This window comes from Belonocnema kinseyi, chromosome 3 (assembly GCF_010883055.1).
Source record: "Belonocnema kinseyi isolate 2016_QV_RU_SX_M_011 chromosome 3, B_treatae_v1, whole genome shotgun sequence".
Lineage (NCBI taxonomy): Eukaryota > Metazoa > Arthropoda > Insecta > Hymenoptera > Cynipidae > Belonocnema > Belonocnema kinseyi.
Window position 1 is genome coordinate 3,496,431 of NC_046659.1, and position 10,960 is coordinate 3,507,390.

At 35.4% G+C, this 10,960-nt stretch overlaps 1 protein-coding gene across 22 annotated transcripts in view; it reads right to left on the reverse strand.

Moving 5' to 3' along the window:
• The window catches only part of LOC117170201 (plasma membrane calcium-transporting ATPase 3), a 1,035,667-nt gene that overhangs the window by 524,130 nt on the left and 500,577 nt on the right, over positions 1 to 10,960 (reverse strand). For 21 of the 22 annotated variants that reach the window (XR_004466737.1, XR_004466741.1, XR_004466738.1 and 18 more), the window contains one exon: positions 2,679 to 2,714. The exons of the other annotated variant lie outside the window; for it this stretch is intronic. Coding sequence is in view for 16 of the 21 variants with exons in the window: in XM_033356800.1 (XP_033212691.1) it covers positions 2,679 to 2,714 (36 nt within the window). In the remaining 5 variants the exon portion in view is untranslated. The remainder of the gene's footprint in view (positions 1 to 2,678; positions 2,715 to 10,960) is intronic. 22 annotated transcript variants of the gene reach the window in all.

The following is a 10,960-nucleotide window of genomic DNA, read 5'->3' on the forward strand; positions in this document are numbered from 1 at the left end:
AAAGAGGGAGCTCTTCTTAATATTTTGACACCAAAATCATGTCGATACACCTTACCGACTGCGAGTAAAGCCACCCACGCTTTAACTTGAGAGACTGTATTACAGCAGAAAAGAATTGATTTATTTCTTTCCGAGTGTCTACAATTTTAATATTCCTTGTCCTGTATATATAGATGCAGTTTTAAACCTTAAAATTAAATAATAACACACTCATGAACTGGAAAGTACTATTATTTTATATTCTCGAAAATCCATTAAGATTACTTCTTTGATTATTTTTGATTGGTAGAAACTTGAAATTACAAAAAAATCGTTTCAATAAACATGATAAAAAAATTAAAATAATAGTATGTTTAATCTGTTTAACAAAAACTTTACTTGAACATCAATATTTAATTATTTAAGAATTTTGGCTACTGAGATTAATTATTTAGAATAATTAATGTTAAAAAAATGTATTCAACTATTATCGGCAATTACTTACTTCGAATAATTTAAATAAAATACTGCTTATTTCAGGTTCTGTAGTTATGCCAGATCCCCCGGCGATCCTGGGTAGTGTTGCACCTGTGGCCCCTTTTCTTGTACGCTATTTCCTCAAGAGACTTTAGCATAGCTCATTAACGTCCAAATTATGCGAACTAACTTTACAGGTAAACTTACACTTTTATCGCATTTTTATTGGTCCGAGCTTTATTTCAAACCGGAGATTTTTTTTCTTGCATTAACAATTCTGACGACCACAATTTTTAATATTTTTTAATTTTCAAAGCTCGGTTCCTTTCGCAAATAGACACAGAATCCAATTGAATTTTTTCCATTTTTTCGCACAGTTTTTTGACTTCAGGAACAGCTGAAAGTTGAGTTTCAAAATCTAGACTTTAATTAGAATAATTTTCTCCGCATCTGTTGCTTTTACAAGAATACAAAAATTTTCACTGAGATACGAGAAACGCCATTTAACAGGTAGAAAGATTTCGAATCAGCACTGCTAAATGCGAACTCACCGCGATTTTTTTCACTGAGATAGAGCTACTTTTTCCCAAGTGTTAGGACTTTTTGTCCCGATATTAGTTGTTGTCGCAGTGGAGGCAAGAGAGGCTCGACTAAAAGAGAAAAATACTTCTGCAGAGGCTAGAGATGAGGCGAAGAGTATGATATGGTCCTGGAATCGATTACTGTGCAAATAAAGATTTTAATATACACTTTTTCTAAACGTTTTTAACTTTTATTTAATTAAACCCGTTTTTCTCGAACAAAAGTTTCAAATTTGGTGAGTAAGATAGCTCAAGAATGGTTTCGTCGATTCCTTTCATATGTGTATCAGTTGTTTTAGATATAAAACTCGCGAGATTGAAAGGTCGTTTTTTTATGAATTTTTTTTCAGTACAAAAAGGAGCGTTTTTTAAAAAGAAAAATTGAATTTTGACTTCAAAAGTTCATTTCGTAAGAAATCAATATTTTTACATCCAGGTTCGTTCAATCCCAGGAAAAAAACTGTTTATTAAGGACTGCCGTTGGATTTTTTTATTTCAGATGATCCATACTTAAGCCACTTTACGCACCGCAAAACGCCTTTTGTTTTCAGATCCCCCATAGATTGGTTGTGACGCACTTGTTTGTCACTATTTTATCATAAAAAAATTATTGCAACTTCTTAAAATATGTCTAAATTAAATGTTAAAACATTGGTAACAACATAAATAAAAATGGCTTCACAACAAAATCGCAAAAAAGCCGCTCTTTTTCACCCTAAAGGGTAAAGATCCCCTTAACAAGTACAAATAGCATTGCAAACTAAATTTTTTAAAATATGTTTCTAGCCTACTAAATAGAGAATTTGTTTGCACCCTTTTGTACTCGAAAGGTTCCGAAAACTACTATAATTAAGAATTTCTTATTCCAATTATATTGAATTCCGTCCGAACTTTTTTCATCTACTGGGTGAATATGGATAAAACTAAAATGCATTATCAGGCCGCAGAAACCTTTCAGGCCTGTATTATCTTTTTCTTGATGTAGAATATGGTTTTTTCTGCGTGTCACAAATTATTAGGTTTTTTTAATCTGTGTGAAATAACACTCCTTTATGTAAGATCGTACGTGGTATTTTATATTGAATTGTTAAAAAAAAGACTAACATTAAATTCGATTTCGCTACAATTGAGTAAAAGAATACAGAAATAGGACATCTTTAAGTTGAAAAACTCTGACAATGTACATATGCAAGATTATTGGAACCACGAAAATTTAATACAATATAATACAAAAACAAAAATTGATACACATGAGATTCAGTCTAAAAATTTTAGGAAGCAAACGCAAAAACAAATTACTGGCTACATTCAAGATTTAAAAACATTTTTTTATCCAATGGAAACTGATTAAAATTGTTATCGTAATATAACAATAATTAATAATAATAATAATAATAATAGTAATAATAAGTCCCGTGCAAAATGATCAAATAAAAATCCAACTCTAACCAAAAATGCCTTCGACATATTGGGCAGCATAAGCCTGTGACAACATTTCGTCACAGAAATGTTTTTTCCCTTTAAACAGTAGGTGTCAAAGGAAAAAACTAAAAGAATATTATGATTCTAAAACTGATTATTACTTCGGTACAAGAGACTCATTAACCCCAAAGAGTATAAAGTATATTTAATTTTAATCACCTGGTAATGACATCTTCTTCCGCTGCTTTTTAGCCTCTAGATAAAAAAAACATGCAAAACAAAATTTATTAGCAATTGTTTCAGTACAAAAATTATTAATAATTAGTTAGTCCTGTCTTCTACGACAAATGTATATAGATGGTTACCATAAAATTGTAAAATTTAGGTCCTAGTTTTTCCCAAATCCAGTATTCTACATATTTGGTTACTGTAATATTATTTACCGGTGACAGTGGTATCTTAAAGCCTTAACTGTATGTTTCTCAAGTTTGGAAGTAATTTTCTGGGATGACCTGCTTCGGGAACATACACAAAATCCCATTTTAAAAAATCCCATTTAATTCGTTCCTAAAATTTACCTCCGCGGGACCCAAAGAGAGGCGGTGCTCAGTCATATGTAACAAACAGCACCGAAGCGACAAAGCTGGCAGTACCCTCAGCGCGTTAATTGCATTAGATCTTAGCATGTGTCCAAATCAAACAAAAATGGTTTACACGGCCCCGAATGGTTACGTTTAGAGCAAACGAAAGTTGTGTTCGATTTAAATGAAGGCCATTTAGAACCGCGTCAAATCACACCTATGGCCGCACGTAACGACCGTAAGATGGATGATCAGGAGGCACGATGGAATCACTACGATGGCCCCAGTGAAACCGCCATGTGCCATGTCAGGTCCCTTAAAAGGATTCGATACCTTTTCGCCATTTCATTCTCCTAGACTATGATCTTGTTGTCTTCGGAGCTGACAATTCCATCACAAAAATAATACTCCAAGTCAAATAGAACAATGTTAGGCCTTGAGTGTTGAATGGGGAATATTGTCGAGAACTTGTAGTTCCAAAAAATGCAGCACTTTTCGTTCTTGGTAAATGAAACTCTCTGTGCCTGAGTTAATACCAAATGAATTAAGGAACAAAATTGTGAGCTTTTTCACTAGGGTTTTTTTAAGTTATGCACTTAGATGGAATAATGCACTTTCCTCATTTCTGATAGTAAGATCCAGGCCAAAGGTCTCGGTCTTCTTAAATATATTTTTTTTCCGTCCGTTCGGAATCGATCGTGAGGTCATATGAAGCGCGGGCGAAAGCCTCTTTAAGTTGCGGGTAAACGATCCTTGTAATAAAACAGTTACAATATATAATAAGCAGTCGCGAACAAATTGTCCAGGGATGATCCCAAAGGAATAAAACTTCCAAGCTTAGGAGTAACAAACGCGACGACCGATCTTGTGTAACTCTCTTCCTAGAGTAGGCAAATTTATCCTTGCATGCGGGGTTCTGCAAGTGGGAGAAAGCATCAATCGCATCTTATTAATCAGAAATACGAATTTAGCCACATAAATGCAGAAACAGAATTTAGCTGATCAAAAACGCTCAATTTCCGTAAGCAGATTGCTTTCGGTTTTTTAAATAGCTGCTATGAAAATGGCAATAGAACAGCAGCATCCTATTGATGAAATTTTTCTAAAAGGTATAATTAACGAAGACCTGATTGAAGCTGAGGGTATAGTTGTAAAGAATAATGAAGATGAAATAACGATCCACTGGAACAACATCCACACATTAAAATGTATGCTGATGTAGACAACGAAATACCAGAAAAACTGCATCACATTGTAAAAAATGTTGATCGAACTTTAAAAGAGTTCAAAAATGAAGAACCAACACAAAGGCATTCTCCGCCAAAGATGTAAATCACAAAGAATCTGCGTGCACTGATAGTACACCTGAACAATGAGATTAGACCTATGAATTTGTACGCAAAACTCACTACGTTAGCGCTGTTACCTCTTATGTATTCGGCAGCTGTAACAGCAGCTAGAACGTTGGGTCGCAGAACTAGCCCTACAACTACAGTCTTTATCCAGGAAATAACAAGATATGATCCATGCTACAAACACCAAGGCATTGACACCAGACTCCCAATGGTATAGACTTGATTCTAGGGTAGAACCAGGACGACAAGCAGATTGAAAGACCAAATATTTCGTAGGAGAAACTTACATCTGCTTTAGAGAGCCTCCTTCGCTGATGTTATATTCTGAATGTATCTCTCAGGCCCGCCTGGTAATGTACACTTAAAGCACTCTGGAGCTGACTTGAATTAACAGAGTAGATCTATAGGTCATCACTATAAAATGCTTCAGTGAACTCATGCTCGCGATGATTACTGTCGATTCGTTTATAAATATACAATTTTTAATTAAGGAATCAATTTAGAATCAAAATGAAGCACTTGTGATAAAACCACTAGACGCATCCTCAGGTTGCGGATAGATGGTACTTGTAACAGACGTTTATACTGAATATGGTTTAAATACTTGATAAAAAGTTCCGGAGAATTGTCCAGTGATGGCCCAGAAGAAAAAACACTAAAGCAAGGGCGTAACAACCGTGCCGAAAGCTGAGTGGCGACTGGGCGAGGTGTCTTAAACGAGACTCTAATATTTTGGGCGACGACCCAGTATATGCAGCCTTATGCTTGCATGCAGGGCTTTACAGGAATGGACGAACTTTTTTCCTAGCTGCTCGTGAAAACAACGACATCACCAAATCCAGTTGTCGATGGGGATCACAATGTTTGAATGCTCAGTGCACCCAGAAATGGGTTGAAAAACAGTGCTGATCGCTCTGGAGTTCAAGGTGCTAACTCTTACTATGCCAGCATTATCCCTTTTCACGGAATCTTGATAACGCGTATGTACACGCTTTGGTTCCAGAAACATTTTTTGCAATGAATTTTTGGTATGCCATGTTCCCGCGCAGCTGCTCGCAATGTCCTTTTTCGAAACAGAATTTGCTCGAAGGCTTCCTGTATTCTCTCCTCCAAATGTTTTTCTCTGGTGATTCCGCAGCTTTATAGATTTTCGGAGTAGATGGTAAAAAGTCCATGTTTGAGCAACAACAAAAAGCCACAAGATATGTCTAGCACTGTTCTAAATACCCCCAAATACACTCGCGTTACATCGTCCTAACATGCCCCGCAGATGGCGTGATATGTTCAATATTAGTATTAAAACATACAAGGGAGATTTATAGAAACTTTGGATTAGACAAGCATAACAAGTTTCATGTGAACCGAGGGGAATATACTGGCGTTCCCGAAGACCCAGAGCTCAAGAATATGAGTGATATTAGATAACTTGATACTGGCCTATACAAGGTATCTGGGATTAACATGCTTGCCGTCCCGGATCGATTCTACTTATTCTACTGCATGTGCGAAACACAAGCTCATGACCCTCGATATCATAACGCGCAATATGAAGTTCATTCAGAAGACTTTGCATATCAATTTTTCCGTTCGGTCATTGTATAACCCACAATATCAAGACTAGCTCTGACTTCTAAGTCTCCAATGCATGGAGATTATGGAATGCTTACTTTTTGTACCTCCTAATACAAAAAAAATGAACTAATACATTCTATAATGAAATACAACCGAATTATCCAGAGTACAGCTCACATCAACGCAAACGGAGGCGATCCTCTCCTAAAAATGATTGCTAATCACGAGATGATTGGCAAATGAGTGTTCCTGTACAAAACCGCTAATTGCGCGGCTGCGATCCTTGGACTGATTCTTAAGGGGATTTATTAGAATTCTAAAAAGAAATGTAAGATTTTTTGCGCAATTTTAAATATTTTTGTCTGATTTCTTGCATACGTTATCTAAATATTAGTCCCTCGGATCGCACGAAGCCGGGTTTTTGGATCAAATGTTTATATTTTGTTTAATAATAAAATTAGAGAGAACAATAGATAAAAATTGCAATGACACTCAGTGTAGCCGTATGTGGATTCTTCAGGCACTCTTCCTCGACCCTCGTAAAATTCACGAGGCAGGCTCTCTGGAGCGCAGTGAATTGCTCGTAAATCATGACCCTTTCATTCTTATGAGATGCAGTCCTGTTAAAAAACTGAAATCAGGAAGGTATGGCTTGATTCAGTTTTAATCAGCAGAATTAGTTTATTTGCATAATTTTAAAAAACTGCAAAAAAGATTCATGAAAATCGGTTAACGTTTGCAGTAATTATGGAAACATTGAACTATATACAAAAGTTTATCCTTTGCCGAAAACTTGACATCTACTCCCTCAATCTGAATAATGAGTATTCAATCAAAAAGTACTGATTAAGAAGTTTTATTAATTTTGAGTGATAAGCCTCACTCAATTAATTATTACTTTTCTAGTTAATCTTGTGAGGAAATCTTACTAGAGCAGTTAGTAAACAACTCCGCACGATAAAAATTATCATTTTAATTTTGTGCACTTGAATTTTAAATAATGAACATTTAGATAAGATCAAGATGTTCATGTTTAATTTAAACAAAAAATCAGGTTAAAGATGTGAGTGGCAAATACTTATTCTCATATATACGGGTAAATATCACTTCGGAAGTTTCCCAGTTCAAATCCAGGTTTTGAGAAAATATATTAATTAAAAGGAAACACGGAATTCAGGTAATAATTTAAATTCTCCCGCCAGTTCTGTCATAAGGCGTTCCTGCCAACCTAACCTCTAAAAATCTCAACGGGGAATCGCTTGCAGTTCTTGACAAGAAATTAGCTGGATTTTCTATAAGACTTGGATTTTTCCAGAGGACACCAGGATTCGTTGATCTACAGAGGATGAATTTCTTCTAATTCTCAAGCGATTCTGATGTCAAAACTATATCTGTGCTACCAGTGTTAACTCTGTAGCTCAGGTCCGTATCGTCAATAACCCGAAATTGATGCTTACAGAGAGTAAGAACAATGGTTTTAATTTGTTAATTTAAGGCGAACAACAACGATAATTTGAGTATTAAACCCATAAATAACTGTATCGTTGTACATCGTACGGCATTGATTTAGTACTACTTTTGTCCACGCGACGTTGCGGAAGTATCTATATTCCGACCAATTAGGAAGTAGTAAGGCGGACATGACGTAGGTTAGGTTCTAAGCTCTCGAGCGAGTAGCACTCATACTACTTATATCGTTACATCCCGTCAGTACTTCCATGGTCTAATCAGCGCAAACTCCTCGCCGCTTCTCTGAGGGTCCAGGCAGGTCACCCGGTGTTCTTTAAGAGAGTAGTTGATTTCCCTTGTTCTCGGCGAATCAATCGGTAAAGTTTTTCAGTTCTAATCTAATTTTGCAATTTTGTTAGTTATTTGCCCCAAACCCTGACTTTTGAGAATAGTCGTTTCCACTCTCGTGCCCCCATCCCCCACCGTGCAAATGCATAGTTGTTTCCTAAAAAGGAAAATGTTATCTTAACCCCATATATGAAATGTGTCCCTTAGAATGAGATGTTTTCTTATGTTGAAAATCTAGTTATTTGCCCATCAGCCTTATATTCTTGTATAGTTGTCTTCCCCCTTTCTAGTATCTGAGAATAATTTGTTACTATCTGTCCCGTTAAACTCCATGAAATCATGCAGCATCGTAAGGGAAAAAAGTTAAATTGTTAGAAATATTATACCCCGAAAGCGTACTTCACTTTGCTGTAACAATTTTAAAGCGTTTGTAGTAATCAGTCTATAATTGTAAAATTCAGAGATTGTAAAATAAATTAATTCTGATCGACTTGTGTTAAACCAATCGTAAGACTCTTTCGTAAATAAATGGTAACTGATTTATTTTGTTATATCAATCGTTATGTGTCATTCACGAGTAAGAAACTCTTGCTTTTCTAAAACCGCGCCCCCTACCAGATTATCCTACTTTCGATTTGAGCTAGCGGGAAGGTAATAGAGAAGTTCAGATTCCGGTACACCATAACCTCAAAATATAATTTGTTTTGGTGAAGCTAAATTTTCAATTTGAAAGTTAAAATTCTAGTTTTGTTGGTTTTGAGATTTGGCCCAGTCGTTTAGGTTTTGTTAGTTTCTTTGACCCAGGAAAGGTCTGGCGCCCAGCATTGTTTATTAAAAGGTTATCTTGAGGTTAGGGTGCCGAAGGAGTATTAATTCTCTTTGTCTAAAAGAGATTAATATTACACTTTAAAATACCTGAAATCATCAACATTTGGCAAAAGAATCAGTCCTAAGCGAAGCTGTTACGCTGATTCTGTAGGGATTATGACAATGAAGCTTTAAAATAAGACCAAAATATTCAAAAAGTACTGATTATTTCATGAGATAGTAATGTCAGAAAATACTTACACTTTCTATTAATATCTCTTCACAGAATTAGCTGACATTATTTAGGACTGATTTTTTTTAACTTTTGATATACTTTCTGGTAAATGAAAGATATATATCTCTAAAGATTAAGAGAATTTAAGCGAATATCGAAAAACAGCTGTCCCAATATTTGTGAAGGTAAAATTGGCCAAGTGTCCCTGCCTAGAATTTTGTTGTCGCGAATCTTATTCAAGGATATTCAAGTTTGTAGTACTGGTAGACCTTTTTGAATTCTGTAAAGGAAGCGCACCTAGTACAACGAGTTGTCGAGATATAGGGGGCTAAATTTTCGATGATTCACCCCGACTCATAGTGGGGCGAAATCCCGAAATCGTGGCAGAAAACCCAAAAATTCAAGTATCACCAACGATAGTTTGAACCGTCAGGTCTAGTACAGGGATATTTACGGAGTCCAAATTCGCAGGCGGGGGCGCTCGGGCATTTTCACTTGCGCGTATACTGCAATTCTAAAGGGGCGCTCGAAAGGTGGGAGGTCGTACGCAGCAAGGCCGAGAAACAGTGTTGTGTTTACAAGGCTGCAAAAAGTGTCAGAGTCAAAGAAATTGAAATCTGTGAAATGGAGTCTTCGGGTGCAGGTAAGTGGATCATTGGGAAATTTATAAATGATTATGTTTATTGTACCTGAGTAATTTATTATTAAATATTGTTTATAAGAAATTCCGGAAAATCACATCAGAAAATTCGCGAAAAAAACATAAAAGTTTATGAATGCATCACAATCAAGTCATGAAATTTATCTGAGTTGTAGCTTACATATTTATCTTAAAAAATAAACAATATCGAGCTGCAAAGATGTGCGAATGATTGTTCAAACAAAAGTATAAAATAAACATTTCTGCATCGGACAAAATTTTGTCATATTCTTCAGCTAATTTTCGATAAAAAAGGTTCACTAACCTTTTTCTCTGTCTAGCATAGTTTTTGAGTTATACATTTTTAAAAATATGGAAAACGCAAAAATTGAGATTTTGAACGCTCTAACAGTTAATGAAAAATATGATTTTTCGCATTTTCTAAATTGTCATGTATTCCTTAGAATGTCGTTAACAATATCGAAAAAAGATATTTCACAAAAAAAAAGATATTTCAAAGAATACATGACAACTTTTAGAGTGCAAAGAATCTTATTTTTTCATCAACTGTCACAGTGTTAAAAATAATAGTATTTGCGTTTTTCATATTTTCAAAAATGTATAACTCAGCAACCATGCTAGATAGAGAAAAATGTTAAAGAACCTTTTTTATCGACAAATAGCTAAAGAATAATCAAAAATTTTGTCTAATGCAAAAATTTTAATTTTTGGTATTTGTTTTAACAATTGTTTTTGAAACAAATTCTGAGCTTAAAAAAATTGTTCGACAGACTTATTTTATGTATTTCGTACTGCAAAAACAATATTCTTGTCGTGAAAATATAGCATTAAAAATTAAAACCACCTCGAGAATACCTAACTGTATCTGAAGACAAGGCTGAAGTGGATCTACAAGCTTTGCTTCATCACACGGTTGCACGTATTTTGCTGGCTCAAAAGGAGGTGATCGAATCTATGTCTCCTGAACGCGTTCGTAATCTAACTTTAATTTGCAAGTGGGGTTGCGATGGTTCATCTTGTCAGAGTCAGTATAAGCAAAAATTCGCCAACGATGACGGAAATAAATCGGATGCTAATATGTTCCTTACTTCGATCGTTCCATTGCGGCTTGTTTTTACGGATCCGATTACGAAAATCCAAACGATAGTATGGAAGAATCCTCGAACATCATCTCCTTATTATTGTAGACCCATAAGAATGCAATATTTGAGAGAAACGGTTGCAACTACCAAGGAGGAAATTGCATACATTAGAGAGAAGGCAAACAATCTAACTGCCTTTGAAACAGTCATCGCCGAAAAAAATATCAGTGTTTCGTATAATCTTGCCTTAACAATGATAGATGGTAAAGTGTGCAACGCGATCTCAGACACTTCATCTGCTCAGCGTTTCCATTTATGCCAGAAAACCATATCAAATTTTAACAAGATCGATGAAATTATAGAAGCAACTGTGATTGAAGACAACTTAGAATATGGAATGTCGTCGCTGCA